General features: G+C 41.6%; 1 protein-coding gene and 1 long non-coding RNA gene across 2 annotated transcripts; one reads left to right on the top strand and one right to left on the bottom strand.

Annotated features, from left to right (window-relative positions):
- Positions 1 to 963: 963 nt before the first annotated feature.
- Positions 964 to 17,530, bottom strand: LOC109193273. Its single transcript, XR_002056238.1, has 3 exons — positions 17,521 to 17,530; positions 15,674 to 15,677; positions 964 to 1,039 (listed from the first exon to the last, which is right to left on the bottom strand). It is a non-coding gene; the product is annotated as an uncharacterized LOC109193273 (long non-coding RNA).
- LOC109193271 (wall-associated receptor kinase 3-like) lies at positions 8,045 to 10,721 on the top strand. The gene is made up of 3 exons (XM_019344119.1): positions 8,045 to 8,940; positions 9,211 to 9,378; positions 9,467 to 10,721. Exons 1-3 carry the CDS (start codon positions 8,052 to 8,054, stop codon positions 10,663 to 10,665), a joined length of 2,256 nt encoding a protein of 751 aa, XP_019199664.1. The 5' UTR covers positions 8,045 to 8,051; the 3' UTR covers positions 10,666 to 10,721.
- Positions 17,531 to 20,643: the final 3,113 nt, after the last annotated feature.

Below are 20,643 nucleotides of genomic sequence, written 5' to 3'. Positions count from 1 at the left end.
CATCACGGATGAGCTTAAAAGAGCCACCAACAATTATGATCAAGTTAGAATCATTGGTCAAGGAGGCTTTGGCATTGTCTACAAAGGACACCTTCTTGATGGCCGAATCGTGGCCGTCAAAAAGGCCACGATGATGGACCCAACCCAAGTCGAGCCGTTCGTCAATGAGGTAATTGTGCTCTCCCAAATCAATCACAGAAACATTGTTAAACTCTTTGGTTGCTCTTTTGAGACAGAAATCCCGTTGTTGGTTTACGAGTTCATAAGTACCGGAACATTGTCTGAGCATCTGCACAACAAAGAGAAGGCATAAAAAATTCCTTGGTTGACCCGTTTAAAAATAGCTTTGGAAACCGCTGAAGTTCTCTTTTATTTGCACCTGCAGCCTCTCCTCCCATCATCCACAGAGATGTTAAACCAGCAAATATTCTCCTGGATAGCGGCTACACTGCTAAGGTATCTAATTTTGGTTCGTCAAGATTAGTGCTACAAGATCAAACGCAATTGATAACCATGGTGCAAGGAACATGGGGTTATCTCGATCCATAATACATGTAGACCCACCAATTAATGGAAAAGAGTGATGTTTACAGCTTTGGGGTTGTCTTAGTGGAGTTGTTAACGAGTAGGAGGGCAGTATTTTATGATGGTCCAGAGGAGGAGAGAAATTTATCTCTGCATTTCCTTTCATCCTTGAAGGCTAATCGATTGTTCATGATTGTTGATGACAACGTTGTATGCGAAGGAAACACTGAAGAGTTACAAGAAGTTGGTTTGCTTGCAGAAAGGTGTTTAAATGTGAAGGGAGGAGATAGGCCAATCATGAAGAATGTTGCAGTTGAATTAGGTGGATTGAGGAGAGCAGCAAAACATCCATGGATTAATAATAATTCAGAAACTTCCATGGAATCACATGCTTTACGTACTTATTAACCCACCAATCCCCTTTGAATATGATGTCATTTTTAGTATAACAACAACTGAATATGATAGTTTAAAACATCATATGAAGTTACCAGTAGTTGCAGAAAGATAATTGCTTATAAATAATGATTTGTTTCCATTATTCCTTTGGAATAAAAAAAATGTATTGTAATTCAATTGAAATAACGTTTGACTTATTTATTTATTTTTTTAAAGAAAAGATAATAATACCTTAATGTGGTGTGACCAATTTTGAAAGTGATTTGGAGTTACATGGATGTAGAAAAAAAATGATGAAATAGTAAATTTGATGATATAAAAGTTGGACACCTTTTAAAGCGAGGGAGAATTGTAGGAATAAAGATAATCTTACAAATACAAAAATTATAGTTTAATATTAATAGTTTTTGTTGTTATTATTTAATATAGTTAAAACATATACTTAAAAACTATAATGAATTATCAAAACATTAAAATTAAAGTTAATGGACAAATATACATTAATTTTGTAAGTTTTATTTTAATAATAATATAATAATATTCTTTTTGCTGTTGTTCTAAATTAAAATTAGTTCTGATGATTCTTCCTAACATCTTCTCGGTTGAGCTCGTCTGATTACAGGGGGTCTTCTTAGTGTGATTTAAATTTTCTATATACTTTGCAAACTATTACACAAGACTAATGTTTATACAATGCACACTCTCAAATAATAACTGCACATTTTATTCGTCATAAAAAAAAAGGTATATATAGATTATCATTCACAAATTTCTTTCTACCGCTGTTATGTGTTTTGACTTAGAAACACAATTTATATATTCTAAAAGTTCACAATTCCAATACTAAACATACACGATTTATATGTCATTTAGGACCATCATGGTATAACAACTTAGATTAATAATGGAATTGTGGATTTTTTATATTTTTATTGAAAAAATTTAAATGACAAAATAAATTAATTTAAAATTATTAATATGATCTTAGATATATTGACTCCAAAAATATTGTAATGTGTTTGAAACTGAAAATGTTTTATTAAACTAGTCTTTTATTGAATGCATGCTAATCATTGTAAGCATTGAAAATTTAAATAATATTGTTGGACCGTGATGGATAATTGGTCATTAAATTAATTACTTTAATTAGGCTAATTGGACTAATATTTATTTAATTGGGTTAATTAAATGACCCATTGAATAATTAATTAGTTTAATTACTTAATTAAATGTAATTGAATGATGGATTGTTCGGCCCGAGATGATGAAATATTTAATCGAGTTGGACCAAGCTGATTGGATGAATTGGGTTGCCTAATTAGCGGGTTTGACTTGGTCTTGGCCCATCAAAATTATATGTGGATTATATAATTTTAGGAAATTTGAATATTTGATATTATTTGGAAATTTAATGAAATCATGAACCTGGACGCAATGGTGTCCCGATACGTTCCTTAATTTAATTAAAATAATTAAATTAAATTGGGAATTAAGAGTTGGTTGGAGATTTTCCCTCACCCTCACCACTATAAATAGTGGTTTCATTTTCAAAGAAGGAAGCTCTGGAAATCTGCATATCGAAGCTCTGCCGAAATCTCGTCGGGATATCGTCTGGAACACGCCCGCAGTTATATATACTGCGTATATTGCGCTGAGGAATACGCCATTTGAACACCGGAAGCCCTTCTTTGAAGATCAAGCTGCATATTAGCCCTTCATTGAAGAACAAGCTACATAACCCCGGAGGCCCTTCAGTAAGGAACTACTCCCAGTTCGGCATATTCCCGAACTTGGCATACTTCCAGTTCAACATACTTTGAACTCGGCATACTTCCAATTCGGCACACTCCCGAACTTGGCATACTTCCAGTTCGGCGCACTCCCAAACTCGGCATACTTCCAGCTCGGCATACTTCCGGCAAGGAACTACTTCAAGTTCGGCACACTCCCGAACTCAGCACACTTCCAATTCGGCATACTCCGAATTTGGCACACTTCCAACAGGCATACTTCTAGTAGAGAATCAGAGGACTTCTCGTATACAGAGATTGTACCCCTTCTTGATTGATATATACTTGATACTACTTGTAACCGATACTTTGAATTTTGAATATATACAATTCGAGTTTTTCGCGTTTACATATTTTGGCACGCCCAGTGGGATAGCTCTGCCTCTCATCTCTATACTACTACTATATCTCTACCTGTGCATCAAATGGCATCGAACAATCCCATGTTCAGGAGGACCTATGCCCAAGCTACCAAGTCCAAGTCTAGGCCTGTAGCTAGCTCTGGCACTACCCCAAAAATGCATGGTCCGCTGACAAGGAACCGCGCAAAGGATTTGGGGGTCCAAGTGCCTGAACCTCAGTCCATGGCACGACGGGTAGTTCGAAGGCTAGACAAGGCCCCTACCACCTCAAAGGCAAATGTTCATGCTGGAGGTCCACCCTCTCCTAAGGGAGCTACCGATGGTGTTAGTCCAACTTCCATGCAAGGGAGCGCTAGTAGCGGGAGCACTTCCCCTGTAACCCCGCCACATCCATTATGGAAGGCTGCACCTGAGTGGTCGCATGTCTACAATGTCATGCCGGCCATGGCGACAAACACAGAGTCTGTGGAGGAGAAATTAGCTAGAATTGCTAAGTCTTTGGAAGGAATGGCTGTCGCTCTCCAAAATCAAGAGAAACGGCTTAACACCCTCGATAATAGGGTAGGAAGCATCATGTAGGGACAAGGAAGTCGTGCTCCAGGAAAGCAACCTGAAGGGCAAGAAGAGGTTGGTCAGCAATCACCACCACCTTATGTTAGCCATGTGGTAGGAGAAGCTGCTTCCCACTTACCCGTAACTGAGAAATCTATACCAGTCACTGAAGGCATGATACCGGTGGATCAGTTGAAAGACTACACAATGGGGGCTATCAAAGGCAAGTTGGATGACGGCCAGCCCTCATATTCATATGCTAAACCCTATACACAAAGAATTGAGGAGTTGAAAATGCCATACGGCTATCAACCTCCTATGTTCCAACAATTCGATGGTAAGGGAAACCCTCGACAGCACATTGCCCACTTTGTGGAGACATGCTATGATGCCGGGACTTATGGTGATCTGTTGGTAAAGCAGTTTGTCCGTTCATTAAAGGGAACTGCGTTTGATTGGTACACTGACATCGCGCCCGGCTGCATTGATAGCTGGCATGATATGGAACGTGAGTTCTTAACCCGTTTCTATAGCACGAGGAGAACGGTTAGCTTCTTGGAACTCACCACTACTCACCAATGGAAGGGTGAACGCGCCGGTGCCTACATCGAAAGGTGGAGGGAACTATGCCTGAATTGCAAAGAAAGAATATCTCAAATTTCTGCAATTGAGATGTGCATCCAAGGCATGCACTTTGAACTCTCCTATATCCTACAAGGGATTAAGCCAAAGTCCTTTGAGGAGTTATCCAGTCGTGCTCACGACATGGAATTGAGCATAGAAGCTAGCGGAGGGCTAAACATATTGAACTTCCCTAGCTCCTCCAATGCACCTGGAAAACAAGAAGTTAAAAAGTGGAACAAACCTTTTCCAAAGCAAGAAAAGAAAGAAGTGATGAATGTGACGGCTAATCCTATGAAAGTCTTCACTAAGGCAACTGAAAGGCCTAGGCCAAGACCATTTTCTGGCCCGTCAAGGGGTGGTAGAAGGCCGACAATTGAAGAAAGGCAGGAGAAGACTTATCCTTTCATGGATTCCGATGTATCTCCCATGTTTGATGAGCTACTCAAACTTAGACTCATTGAGTTGCCAGAAATGAAACATCCTGAGGAAGCATCAAGGGTGGATGATCCACACTATTGCAAGTACCATCGTCTTCTTGGTCATCCGATTGAGAAGTGTTTTATCTTCAAAGATAAAGTAATGGCACTGGCCAGAGATGGAAAAATTGAGCTTGCCGATGCCAAAGCGAGCTCAAATCAAATCTCGATTACACCCGAATGGTTCGCTCCGCTGTGTACTGAAAAGGAAGATGGGAAACAACGGAAGCGTCCACTCCCCTTCATTGTTAAGCACGTTGTCAGTCAAAGTTCAGAACCACAGCGGAATAATAACGCATCCGAAGGTAAATGGGTGATTGTCACTCATAGAAAGAAGAAATTCGAGCCTGTGAAGCATCAAAAGCACATAGTGAAAAGTTGGGTTGAGAAAACCTCAAAAAATACCCATGCCCGCAAATCAAAGACGAAGGGGCATGTCAAACAGCCACGTGCACCAGTTCCTTTGGCTCAATATATGCCAAAGGGATTTGATCTTCAAGGGGCAGGCACTTCTAGCTCCTGCCTAAATACAAATGACAAGACAAAAGATGGAGGTGAATGTTCATCTTCTAAACACATCGAGGATGAGGAAATGTTAATGCATAAGGCTACTTCCTACTCCACAGAAATTACCTTCAAGGATGAAAACTTGTTACTTGGAGGCACGCCACACAATCGCCCACTATTTGTTGAAGGCTATACCCGTGGGCAAAAGCTCAAAAGAATTATGGTTGATCAAGGCTCAGCTGTCAACATCCTATCCCTTAGAGCTGTGAAGGACCTTGGTATATCTACAGATGAGCTTGCCTAAAGGCGTCTAATGATACAAGGCTTCAACCAGGGAGGGCAAAGAGCAATCGGCATCATCTGACTTGACTTAAGAATTGGAAGCCTAAGTTCCGGTGTCCTCTGCCATGTCATAGATACAAGGACATCTTATAACTTGTTACTTGGAAGACCGTGGATACATGAAAATGGGGTGGTACCCTCTTCTTGGCGTCAATGCCTCATGTTTGAAAGAAACGACGTAGTTGAAAAGGTTGTCGCCGATGAAAGCCCTTTCACAGAGGCTGAGTCTTACTTTGCAGACGCAAAGTTCTACATTAAAAGGCAAGTTATTGTTGAAGATATTAAGGAAAGCAATGACGATCCACCTTCCACTACACCAAATCAGACATTTAGCGGCGGTTTTTTTTACGTTTATGGCTCTATCTACTATCAATGCCGACATTACAGAAAGTATTTAAGGAGTATCTACCAAAACTCTTTTAGATTCCTTTTTTCACTGAAAAAAACAAACAAACAAACAAATGAAAAAACAATAATTCCAACAAATTATTAGCCTTATGACTACACAGACCAAAAAAGAAAGCTCATTATCATTCAGTTTATCACTCCATTAGATATCTACAATCCCCGAGAGCATAAATTTCAAGAAAAAATAACAATAAGCAGTTTCATAATAGTACCTCTATCAGCAAACTGATGTTTACACACATGGCATTCAGATCCACAAAATCACGGCTTTGAAAAATTCACTTTCATCTTCTTTGACATGTTCTGACATAAAATTTTCTCCATTTTCGCCATTCTCGCTAGGTCTTGAAACAGCCTTCATCTCTCGCTCCCTCCCCTCTTCTTCCTTTAAATGAATGACTCAATGGCTATTACGAAGTACTTCTTTATATCTCATAAACCAACAGAGATTTGGATGAGAGAGACTGGCGAAAGAAAATTAGGTTGAGAAGATCGAGTTTGGAGAAGAAACTAGAGAAGGGATTTTGATGTTCATTGCAAAATATATTAGTCCGATAGCCACTAAAATAGATTAACAAATCGCGGTAAACCATCGGTATTCGCCAATAACATTTAGAAGTGATGTTTCATTAAAAAAATAGTAGCGGTCGTTCAAACTGCCACTAAATAAATATTTAGTGGCGGTTATATATAACCGCCATTAAATATATGTCGCTAAATATCTAATTTTTTGTAGTGTTCCCAATCAAAGTCAAAGGGAAAACAAGTTGTAGAGGGAGATCAACACAACACGAAACTCATCTTCCCGCTTGCAAGGATTGATACACTCAAAGTAAATGCAGCAAAATCATCCGAAGAGAAAGGTGGTGATAAAGTGGGCCAAATATTCCCCGCTAAACGTACTGAGGGTTTCGACCCTAACGCTTATAAGTTTCTAGCCAAAGCTGGCTATAACCCCAAGTACTCTTTTCTTCAACTAGGTTTTTTTCCCACGTGGTTTTCCTAGTGAAGTTTTTAATGAGGCATGAATCTATTTTCTATTGTACTCTCTTATTGTCTAGGTTTTTCCCACAGGGTTTTCCTAGCAAGTTTTTAATGAGGCAAGATCGTGGCCAAATAATGTCCAAGGGAGAGTGTTATAAATATGTATTTAGTGTGGCCATATTAGTATTGATTATGTAACGGTCAGGAGATTTATGACTACATTATATCTTCCGTTACATTTGTGTATTATATATGTTGTGGTTGGATGTAATATGGAAAACACAGATATGAATGAATAAGAATATCCTCTTGGCCTTGTCTCTTACTTTCACTCTCTGCAGTTTCTTTGATCAATCAATCATGTTTGAGCTAATAGGTTACAACAAGCCACATATAGGCTTAACACCCCAGGGTAAGCTTCTAGTAGTAATGAAACGTCCGTTTCCTCTCTAAGCAACCCCATCTTTTTTTTTTTGGAGATAAAAGATTAATTCATTAAATCAGCAATAAGACAGTTCACAAGGAAAGGAAGAGGGGTGTCAAATCACTCTCCGCAACCTGACATAGAAACAGCCTCCGATCCCTAGCAACAGTGTGGACGGCACGATTCGCAGATCGCTTCACAAAACGAAACTCAACATCATTTATCAAGGATGCTAATTTTTTAATATCATCCACTAATAAACTAAAAGCAGAGAAAAAAGAAGGATTATTTAAAGCTTTAAAAACCAACTGGGACCCATCGCATCACATTGTATAACTTTTCCCGTTTTTATTTTTTTTTTTTCCAGTTGGTTCCTAGAACTTGGAGGAGAATTAAGAAATCAAGAATAACATCATATTGCAGACATTGACGAAAATAAAGAAAATTGTCAAATTGACTTGGTACTTGGTAGGATTTTTGGAATTAAATAGCCAAAAGGGTGACTTTTAAAATTTGGACGTGGTTTAGATTCACCTTTTGTCTTGGTCGTCTTGGTGACTTCATCTTTTATTTATATATAGTGGCTGAAAACAGAAAATTAAACCAAGTTTCAGATCACATCCAATTCAACACAAACCAATTCAATGTATAGCAGAAGATGAAGATGAGGTTCCTAGTACTACTTGTGTTGTCAGCAATACTGGTTTTCGCTCCTTCCACCACCACATCAAAAACTAATTATCCCATAGCCAAACCCAACTGCGATGACCATTGTGGGAACGTAAGCCTCCCGTTTCCCTTTGGTTTGAATGAAGATTGTTATCTAAACCAAGACTTCTTCATCAATTGCACCACTGGCCCTGATGGTTCTCCTAAGCCATTGTTAAGGCGCAGCGATATAGAGGTGAGATCAGTTTCAGTTGAAGGGCAGTTGAGCGTTATGAAGGGCATAGCTCGAAAGTGTGTTGAAGAAGTCAGAGTACTTTTCAGGCCACTTGACGAAGATGTCTCATCGGACGTGGCGTGGATCACCTTAAGCAAATTCTACGTTAACCAGACCGCCAACAAGTTCGTCGCCGTGGGTTGCAACACTGTCGCCACTGTCTCAGGGTACGAGGATGAACGGTCCTATGAAACAGGTTGTATTGCCTCCTGTAACCGCTTCAAGGATGTCGTGAACGGGACCTGCTCGGGGATCGGGTGTTGCCAGATGACAGACATTCCTATCTTGGCCAAGAACGTTAATTTTACGTTGGATAGAATGGCGGCGAATCGGTACACAAAAGGTGTTGTTAACTGCAGCTATGCTTTTGTGGTGAAAAAGGATGAGTTTAACTTCTCCAGCGATATACTTACCAGAAAGTGGGAAGTGGAGAAACTTCCTATAGTAATTGACTGGATCATCTCCAATGATACGTGTAGTAAGTCTGGGAGCACATGCAAAGGTAATACGACCTGTGTCCCTTTTGAAGGTCCTGATGGGGGATACAGATGCGCTTGTGAGAAGGGTTATGAAGGCAATCCATATCTCCATCCAGGTTGCCTAGGTACGTATGATCTACAACTTAATATTATCATAACTTATCTTAAACTTATAATAATAATTATAGGAAAACATTACATTAGGATAAGCCTTTGCCAGTGGCCAAAAACTATAGCTATTAGCTAAAGTGCATTTTCTAGAGACTAGGTGCTGGACTTGGCCTTTCACCAGCCTCCGCCTAACAATCCTTTTAACTACCAATTGTTTGACTTTGACCCTTTATTTTGTTTGTCATTTATTTAGATTTTTTGTTTATTGATGGCTCGATCTGCAGATATTGATGAATGTGCAAATGGACAGAACAACTGTTCTGAAAATGCCACTTGCAAGAATAAACCAGGTGGTTTTTCGTGCCATTGCAAGGAAGGTTACCGTGAAGATGGGAAAGGTGGCTGCCAGTTACCTAGTAAAGATGGAAACAAAGTCAACGTGATTGGTTTGGGTAAGCAGCCTTTGCTATATGATTGATATTGTCATCACTCATAAACACTTATTAAAGAAATCATGAAATGTTTGTTGCATATATGCAGGTGTTTCTTTAGGTACTATAACGTTGTTGATAAGTGGTTTTTGTGTGTACTTTGGATATCGACGGAGGAAATCAGTACGGATGAAAGAGAAATGCTTTAGGGAAAATGGAGGATTGATTCTGCAACAAAAGATTGCTCAAGGCACTTCATCTTCTGGAACAACAAAAATATTCACAGCTGAAGAGCTTAAAAAAGCAACCAACAACTATGACCAAACTAGAATCGTTGGTGAAGGAGGTTTTGGTATTGTTTACAGAGGACACCTTCTTGATGGCCAAACTGTAGCTGTTAAAAAACCAAAAATGATGGACCCAACCCAGGTTGAACAGTTCATCAATGAGGTAATTGTGCTCTCCCAAATCAATCACAGAAACATAGTCAAACTCTTTGGTTGCTGTTTAGAGACAAAAGTTCCATTCCTGGTTTATGAATTCATAGATAATGGAACATTGTCTGATCATCTACATGACAAAAACAAAGCATCTAAAATACCTTGGTCGATCCGTTTAAGAATAGCAACAGAAACAGCTGAGGTCCTCTCTTATTTGCACACTGCAGCTTCTCCTCCCATCATCCATAGAGATGTTAAACCCGCAAATATTCTCCTGGATAATGACTACACTGCTAAGGTATCTGATTTTGGTACGTCAAGATTAGTTCTGCAAGATCAAACTCAATTGATAACTATGGTGCAAGGAACACTGGGTTATCTTGACCCAGAATACATGCAAACCCACCAACTAACAGAAAAGAGTGATGTTTACAGTTTCGGAGTTGTTCTGGTGGAGTTGTTAACAGGTAGGAGGGCAATATTTTACAATGGTCCAGAGGAGGAGAGAAACCTATCACTATATTTCCTTTCCTCGCTCAAAGAGAATCGGCTATTCAGGATTTTTGATGACAACGTTGTATGTGAGGGAAACACTGAAGAGTTAATGGAGGTTTCCTTGCTTGCAGAGAGGTGTTTAAATGTCAAGGGGGAGGATAGACCGACGATGAAGGAAGTTGCAGTAGAACTAGGTGGATTAATGAGAGCATCAAAACATCCATGGGTTAATAATTCAGAAACTTATATGGAATCACAAGCTCTACTTATTGAGCCACCTATCTCGACCGGCTATGATGCTACTTTTAGTATAACAACTGCATATGATAGTTTAAAACATCATATGGAATTATCAGTAGCTACTGGAAGATAAGTACAATCACTTCAGCTTGGTCAGCAAATTAGCTATGTTCAATTCTGTAAACAAAATAACGATTTGATTTTTATTTTTTGTTCTAATATGTAACAATTACTGTAGTTTAAATGAAATTTTTATTTAATGTTTAGAATATTTAGAATTTAGGTAAAATCAGTTTAGGAAAAGGTCAATTGACAATTAACCGAATGAATTATTTTCTCACTTCTAGTAAAAGTTGTCCTAAATTCTTAGATCAAAGTACATGTAGTAGAGGGGGTAGATTATTGTGTGGATCATGGTTTACCTAGTGTTGTATGGATCATAAAAGAAAGTACATTTTTAATATACTAAAAGTATAATATTTTTGAATTAAATATACATTATTTTATAGTATACAAAATATGGTCCATACAATAATGATGGCAAATTATTACATGAACTGTGTGGACCATGAATATCAGGTATATTTTTAATATATTAAAAGTACAATATTTTTGTACTGAAGGTACATTATATAAAATAATGTAACCTTAGTATATTAGAAATGTATTTTCAAAAAATGTACCTTACGTACATAAATAATATACCCTTAGTATATTAAAAATATATTTTTTATTTACGTACATAAATAATATACCCTTAAATAATATACAATTGTGTGGACCATGGTCCATGCAATAATGATTGTCTCAATAGGGTCCTTCAAATTTGCTTCCTCAATTGGGCCATTTGAAATTGAGCCCTTTTGCAAAACAGGATCTGGAAGCTCTTTGCCACTTCTCAAGATAATGGCTTGCACTCTCTCTCGAGGGTTATTCTTTGTGGTACTAGGAAGTGTTCCCCGAGGCCTCTCTGCCATTGTTTTAGTAACTTGGGCTAGCTGAGTCTCCAGATTGCGAATTTATGAAGTGGACTCTTGCCTGTAGTTTGAGACCTCTTGTCTCACAGCAGAAACTTCTTGCTTATGTCTTCGTTTCCATTCTTGCATCATGTGTCCCATGTCTTGCTTAATTTCAGACATCATTCTTACCATTTTCTCTTCAAAATTCTCCCTCGGTGGCTCATCTCTAGGAGGATAACCTCCCACTTGCTGTGTGGGCGGTGGTCTATAGGGCCCCCCCTCTTTGAGGTGGGTTTTGAATGTGAAAGTTACCTCTGTAGGTGTTGTAAGAAGAATTTCCACCCTGATTTCCTCCTTGCCACTGGTTTTGCCACCCTTGGCTCTAAGGTGGGTGTTGTTGCTGTTAGTATGGTTTATATTATTATTATTATTGTTATGTCTATAGTATATTAGTTTGTGGTAGGAGATTAAGTCTAATTCTACTAGCCTAATAGTTAGGAGTCTTTAGTGGTAGACTTCTGATATACTATCTGTAATTCATTCTGTTACGGTTAATTGAATTCATCGCATTCATCTGGTATCAGCCTAACTAAACGATCCTCTCTCCAAATTATCCGCAACCCCCTCCGACTCCGATCATGTCTTCCAACTCCTCCGAAAGAACCCCCTCCGCCGCCGGTGGCTCCTCCCCGGCCGGCGTCAACCCACTTGCCGGAGCTCATCATTTTATCTCAATGAAGCTCACGCAACGCAATTTCCTCTTCTGGCGTACCCAGTTGCTCCCCTTTTTGCGTAGCCATGATCTCATCGGGTTCATCGACGGGAGTCATCCCTGTCCGGCGGCCATGGTCACTTCCTCCGCCGGCGAATCCAGTTCGGTAATCCCCACCGCCGAGCCTACTCCTAATCTGGCGTATAAGGCATGGATGCAACAGGATCAGTCGATCCTCTCCCTCCTTATCTCCTCAATGTCAGATGAGGTGCTCCATTTGGCGGTTGGCCGGAATACGGCGGCGGACGTGTGGCGGTCGATCACTACGGCTCTAGGCTCCAACACTCAGGCGAGATGCATGAATTTGCTTGGTCAGTTCCAAGCGCTCCGGCAGGGCAACGCATCTCCTGCGGACTATCTCGGGCGTGCGGAGATTTTAGTGGAAGCTCTTGCGCAAGCCGGCTCACCCCTCTCCCTGGCCGAACAGAACTTATATGTTCTGCGTGGTCTGCGCCCGGAGTACAGGTCCTACGTCGCATCTCTTACTGCCAACGCTCCAGTCGGTCTGCCCACCCTCTCGGATTGTCTGCAGGCGGCAGATTTCATTCTGGGTGACGACCTCGCTGCTCCGGCGGATATCGGCAGTGGCAGCAACCATACTGCCATGTATGCAGGGCGTGGGCGTAGCAATGGCAATCAGAATGCGGATGGTGGTCGCCGCGGTCGCAATGGTGGTCGGAATAACAACCGTGGTGGACGAAATGGTGGCCGGGGATCTCCAAGATGCCAAATCTGTAGGTCTCACGGTCACTCGGCGATTTATTGCTACAAGCGCTACACCACCCAACCGCCCGCCCAAGCCAACGTCGCTGTCTCCGGCGACACTACGGCAGCCGCACCGCCTCCGGATGCGTGGTACCCGGACTCCGGGGCCTCGTCACATGCAACGCCTGACGTGAACATGCTGTCTAACTCTGATGAATATGGTGGCCCGGACACCCTGCGCGTGGGAAATGGTACAGGTTTGGTTATCTCGCGGGTTGGTCGTGTATCCATTCATTCCGTGTCAAAACTCTTACATATGTCTAATGTCTTATATGTACCGAAATTAACCGTACCATTATTGTCCGTTCAAAAGTTTGCTAAAGAAAATCGAGTATTTTTTGAGTTTCATGACAATTGCTTATTTGTGAAGGATTCCAAAACCAAGGAAGTTCTGCTTAAGGGTCCCGCCTCGGGAGGTCTATATGCATTATCTGTTTCCTGGAGTCCGTTCGCTTTTGTCTCGTCTCGAGCTACGCCGGCCGTGTGGCACCGCAGGCTTGGTCATCCTCACAATATGGTGCAAAATAAAATCATGCCACATGTTTCGGTCACGTCAAATAGCCACGCAGTCGGATCATGTTCAGCTTGCCACCTTAGCAAATCATCACGTTTCAAGCTAGATAGAGTAAATAACAATAGTGAAAATGTACTGGATCTATTATATACAGATATCTGGGGGCCTGCCCCGATAATCTCTTCTAGTGGTTTTCGGTACTTTTTATCATTTGTTGATGATTTCTCCCGCTACTGCTGGTTTTACCCATTACGGGTAAAATCTGACATTTATAAAACGTTTGATTCTTTTCGCGTCTTGGTAAAGCGACAATTTTCGCGCTCTATCAAATCTATACAGTCGGACCTAGGGGGTGAATACAGAAAACTACACACCACGTTTCAAAACTTGGGAATTAATCACCGGCAATCATGTACCTACACGCATGAACAAAACGGGAGTGTTGAGCGCCGAAACAGGCATGTTGTCGAAACGGGCTTGGCTCTCCTCGCTCAAGGGTCCGTCCCACAACAATATTGGGACTACGCCTTTGAAGCTGTCACGTGTTTAATAAATTATCTTCCATCCTCTGTCCTAAATTATGAAAGTCCCTACTACCGTCTCTATAAAAAGCCCCCACCTTATCAATTTCTCCGGGTTTTTGGGTGTGAGTGTTTTCCCCATCTACGACCATATAATCGGCATAAGATGGATTATCGCTCAACACCTTGTGTCTTCTTAGGTTACCCACCTTCTTATAGGGGATACAGGTGCATGTACCTAACCAGCGGGAAAACCTATATCTGTTGCCATGTGCGGTTTAACGAATCTGTTTTCCCTTTTGCTACAGGTTCTCAACAAACAGTTGCAACACCGATAGCTATGTTGTGGGCTTCTAGTCCCATTATACCTACAGGGACTGTGCCCCCAATAGCTGAGCCTATTCCTTTGGCTCAAGAGGCACCTATGTTGGCTATTGGGCCCGCCGCACCACCAGTTCGGCCTCGTAAACGAGTAAGGCGGACACATCCTCAAGATAGAGGGCATGTCATGCGCCTTCATCACATGACAAAAGGAACTGCTGAGTCGTTTCAGGCCCTAACTGCAACGACTGATCCAACGTGCTACTCCCAAGCAGTTGGACATCCACAGTGGCGTGACGCTATGGACCAAGAGTTCAATGCTCTACTCCATAACAACACTTGGCGTCTAGTGCCACCGGATCCAACTATGAACATCATTGGGTGCAAGTGGGTCTTCCGCACTAAGCGGAAAGCAGACGGCTCGGTCGAGCGTTACAAAGCGCGACTCGTAGCCAAAGGGTTTAATCAGGTGGCTGGTGAAGATTTTTTTGACACCTTTAGCCCGGTTGTCAAACCAACCACGGTTCGTATCCTTTTCTCTATGGCTATAACGAACAACTGGGCATTACGGCAGCTGGATGTCCATAATGCCTTCCTAAACGGGCATCTAGCTGAAACAGTATATATGAAGCAGTCTCCAGGGTATGAAGATCTGGCACACCCAGGCCATGTGTGCCTCTTACAGCACTCTCTATATGGCCTCAAACAGGCTCCGAGGGCTTGGTTTAAACGGCTGCATGATTTCCTAATTTCAGTCGGTTTTTCGTCATCCAAAACCGATGTCTCGCTTTTTTACTACACCACGTCTACTTCACAGGTTTATCTGTTAGTGTACGTTGACGACATAATTATGATGGGCAGTGATGCAGTCTTAATCAACTCCTTGCTCCAGCGTCTAGCTTCTGTCTTCAAGATCCGGGACCTCGGAAGACCAGGTTTCTTCTTGGGGATTGAAACAGTACACTCAGACTCGGGCATGGTTCTGTCACAGCGGCGCTATATGAATGACTTATTAAATCGCTCCGGGATGTTGGATTGCAAACCACTTGCGGCACCAGCCTCTGTAACTCATGTTGTATCTCCGTCAGATGAACCGTTTGATAATCCCACACAGTATCAGCGTATAGTAGGGGCACTGCAGTACCTTACTATCACACGTCCTGATCTCTCCTATGCAGTAAACCGCCTCTGTCAGTTTATGCATTCACCCACTACGGAGCACTGAGCTATGGTCAAACGTGTGTTACGATACATCAAGGGAACTATTGATTATGGGTTACGGCTATCACCATCCTCGACTACAGCCATTCATGCTTATTTAGACTCGGATTGGGCCGGTTGTCCTGTTGACAGAAAGAGTACAAGTGGGTTTGCTGTTTTCCTAGGGACTAACCTTGTTTCCTGGCTCTCTCGGAAACAACTCACGGTAGCCCGCTCCTCTACTGAAGCCGAGTATAAAGCTCTAGCAGAAGTTGCAGCTAAAGTCACATGGATTGTATCTCTACTTCGTGAGCTAGGGCTGCACTCTGGACAACCGTCTACTTTATGGTGTGATAACTTGGGTGCTACATATCTCTGCGCTAATCCGGTGTTCCATGCTAAGACGAAACATGTGGAGATTGATTACCATTTCGTCCGTGACAAAGTTGCTTCGGGGGACTTACTGGTTAACTTCATATCTACCAAAGATCAGCTAGCAGATGTTCTCACCAAACCGCTACCAGGACCGAGGTTCACACTACTACGGGACAAGCTCAATGTTGTGCTTCACCCACCTTGTGCTTGAGGGGGTGTGTTAGTATGGTTTATATTATTATTATTATTATTATTGTTATGTCTATAGTATATTAGTTTGTGGTAGGAGATTAAGTCTAATTCTACTAGCCTAATAGTTAGGAGTCTTTAGTGTAGACTTCTGATATACTATCTGTAATTCATTCTGTTACGGTTAATTGAATTCATCGCATTCATCGTTGCCACTCTTGACCTTGCCTCCAGTTTTGGTTGTTTTTACCATATGAATTGAAGTTTTGAGGCTTTTGGTAACCCACAACACTAACTTGTTCATAACCGGGATCATCATATGTAGAAGTGCACTCTTGGGTCTCACGGGGTCCACCACATATGTCACAGTAAAGAGCTAGTGACATACACGGATTTCCCTATTGTGGTTGCTTACCCATTTTCTCAATCTTTGCTTGAAGCCTCAAGATTTCATACCCCATTGCTTCAACTCTGGCATCAGAAGCTGTACTGTTACTCACCTCATATAATCCGAACTTAGAGTCCCTTTTGTTATACCAACAAGAAGTGTTGATTGAAATAGTCTCAATCAATTTCTCAGCTTCTTCTGGCAATGAGGACACAAATGCCCCCTTTGACGATGAATTTAACAACGTCTTATTCTCGTCAGTTAATCCCCCGTAAAAGGCACTGATGACGTCCTAAGGATGAAACACATATGGTGGGCATTTTCGTTTCAACGCCTTGAATCTCATCTAGGCTATGGTTTAGCCCTATTCTCATAGGTGAATCACTAATTCCGAATATCTCTTGCATAATTTGGCCATAACTATGAAAGATTCCACTCAATTTCATCCAATTCATAACCAAGTTCACATGAAGACAATACAAAACTTAATTTTTGGCAATTAAATTCACATTGGAATTGATGGTTTTATTGGGACCTGATCCACCATAAATCCGGTATAGAGACACAAGACGGGGGTAGAAAACATTGGGTTTATTACCCGGGACGTTATTCCCCAAAATAGAACGTACATGCCCAAATACAAAGAACAAGGCCCACGGGGTGGGCTATTGCTAACTATTACCAATAGGAATCGAATCCAGGTGGCTGGGTTGAGAATAAGAGATCAAGACCACTAGACCATAGTGCTGATAGTGTTCGAGTTGCCCTTAGCCAAAGATATAGTGCCTCTATTTATAGCAGGCCCCCCAACCCCTTTGGTTGTCCACGTGTCAACATTGTTTTTTGTCACAATTACATTCGTTCCCGCCTTAATTATAATGCCGCCAAAATAAACATACATTTAGTGACAACGCATGTTACGACACAATTATTCTAATAGCAGTGACAACTTATTCGTAACAAATACTTACTTGTCACAATTACCATATTATCTATGAACAAAAAAAAGTTAACACAATTACACCACACAATAGTGTTGAATTATTTTTTTGGTCACAAATAGTGTATTATTTGTGACTAAATTATGAAGCGTCACAAAAAAATTGTCACTAAATGTCTTTGTTCTTGTAGTGAATGTATGGTATATATAATAATATGGTACGATTAATTTTATTGTCGACTAACATTGTAAATTTTTTTTACTACATTGGTCCCCCAACTCAGGTTTTCTGGCTCCGCCCCTGACCAAAAGCCATGCGAGCTGCCAAGTCTGGCAAGTCTGCGCATGTGGGTTGCGATAACCCACATGCCCCATCCACCAAAAGGCATGCGGACTACCAAGTCAGGCAAGTCCGCGCATGTAGGTTGCAATAACTCACATCCCCCATCCACCAAAAGGCATGCGGACTTCCAAGTCTGGCAAGTCCGCGCATGTGGGTTACGATAACCCACAAGCCCCATCCACCAAAAGCCATGTGGATTGCCGAGTCTGGCAAGTCCGCGCATGTGGGTTGCAAGAACCCACATGCCCCATCCACCAAAAGTCATGCGGACTACCGTGTCTGGCGAGTTCGCGCATGTGGGTTGAGACAACCCACATGCCCCATCCACCAAAAGTCATGCGGACTACCGAGTCTGGCGAGTTCGCGCATGTGGGTTGCGATAACCCACATGCCCCATCCACCAAAAGCCATGCGGAAGCCATGTCTGGAAAATCCGCGCATGTGGGTTGCGATAACCCACATGCCCCATCCACCAAAAGCCATTTGGACTGCCGAGTCTAGCGAGTCCGTGCATGTGGGTTGCGATAACCCACATGCCCCATCCAACAAAAGCCATGCGGACTGCCGAGTCTGGCAAGTCCGCGCATGTGGGTTGCGTTAACCCAGATGCCCCATCCACCAAAAAGCCATGCGGTCTGCCGTGTCTGGCAAGTCCGCGCATGTTGGTTGCGATAACTCACTTGCCCCATTCACCAAAAGCCATGCGGATTGCCGAGTCCGACAAGTTCGCGCATGTGGGTTGCGATAACCTACATGCCCCATCCACCAAAAGCCATGCGGACTGTCGAGTCTGGAAAGTCCGCGCATGTGGGTTGCGAGAACCCACATGCCCCATCCACCAAAAGTAATGCGGATTACCGAGTCTGGGGAGTTCGCACATGTGGGTTGCGATAACCCACATGCCCCATCCACCAAAAACCATACGGACTACCAGGTCTGGCGAGTTCGCGCATTTGGGTTTGCGATAACCCACATGCTCCATCCACCAAAAGCCATGCGGACAACCAAGTCTGGCAAATCCGCGCATGTGGGTTGCGATAACCCACATGCCCCCTCTACCAAAAGCCATGCGGACAGCCAAGTCTGGAAAATCCGCGCATGTGGGTTGCGATAACCCACATGCCCCATCCACCAAAAGCCAAGCGGACTGCCGAGTCAGCGCATGTGGGTTGCGATAACCCACATGCCTCATCCAACAAAAGCCATGCAGACTGCCGAGTCTGGCAAGTCCGCGCATGTGGGTTGCGTTAACCCAGATGCCCGATCCAGAAAAAAACCATGCGGTCTGCCGGTGTGCGGTGAGTCCGCGCATGTTGGTTGCGATAACTCACATGCCCCATTCACCAATATCCATGCGGATTGCCGAGTCCGACAAGTTCGCGCATGTGGGTTGCGATAACCTACATGCCTCATCCACCAAAAGCCATGCGGACTGCCGAGTCTGGAAAGTCCGCGCATGTGGGTTGCGAGAACCCACATGACCCATCCACCAAAAGTTATGCGGATTACCTAGTCATGGGAGTTCGCACATGTGGGTTGCGATAACCCACATGCCCCATCCACCAAAAACCATACGGACTAAACGAGCTTGTCCATGAAAATTATTAACCGAGAACAAACGAGCTTGATTACGAGCTCTTAGCAAATGCGCCTACAACTGTTTAGACTCTGTTCGTTTATGAACCGAGCTATAAAATTGGTTCATTATGTTCGTTTACCTTAATAAACGAACACTTAGCTTAGCGAACACGAACACAAGTAGTTTGTCGAAAGCTATATTCGCTAACAGCCTAACACCCTTAATAATTAGTCCAATCCAAACTAAGAATGAAACTCACCCTATTGTGTAGGGTATCCTCTTCTTTATAATAATAATAAAAAAATCAGTTAAAAAAAAAAAAAAAAAAAAACCCACCCTATTGCTAGAAATAGGTTTTAAATAAGACTTCTAAATTTCTCATCCCTTAGAGTATTGCGCTTTGGCTCCATCTTTTTTATACATTGAGATATTTACTTCATTTTATTAAAATTTTAGTCCATGATAACGATATACATGGATTATTTATTTTTATGTTAAAAGTCTTTTTAAGTCGGTGTTAAGAAATAAATTTTCAGAAATATTATTATTTTCCTAATGCGTGCCAAATATTAAAATATATTTTGATGATGACTGTTTACTTGCTTTGATATCACACAAAATATATTATTAATCATTTCTCTAATTTTCCGATAGCTCGCTACCCGAAAGATCAAAATTACCAAATTAATAATATTTGAAATAATCGAGAAATAAAAATTAGACTTTTTTTATATAATGTTTTTATTTGTGTGCTGTCCCATCACAATGTATACCTTTTCTTGTTTTTAAATTTTAACCCATGGGTTGTCGTATATAGTTGGGGGGAGACTTAGAAGAAATCAAGCATATATAACGTAACATTACGGATCAAGACATTGACGGAAACAAGTAAAATAGTGTCAAATTGGGTGTTCTTATTATGGTTTATACATAAAACCTTTGGACTTGGTTGCCTTGGCTTTTTTTTTTTTTTTTTTTTAATGACATGAAAAATCTACAATCAGGACTTAAAGATGTGTATCAAGCAAATCTAACCTTGTAATCCTAGTTGTCAAAAGATCACAAGTGGTAAACTAACCTAAATTGACCATAATTGATAGGTTCAAATCAAAAGCTGTTTGACTCAAAACAAGAGCCTAATAGGCTGGTCCCCTAGGAGTTAAATGAGTAATTCTACATGTACTCCTAAGTCCTATTCATGATTTGACATGTTTTGATTGCTCAATTTAATTGGGACTATTGCTT

Source organism: Ipomoea nil, unplaced genomic scaffold (genome assembly GCF_001879475.1).
Source record: "Ipomoea nil cultivar Tokyo-kokei standard unplaced genomic scaffold, Asagao_1.1 scaffold1848, whole genome shotgun sequence".
NCBI lineage: Eukaryota > Viridiplantae > Streptophyta > Magnoliopsida > Solanales > Convolvulaceae > Ipomoea > Ipomoea nil.
This window is presented reverse-complemented; position numbering and strand designations above follow the sequence as displayed.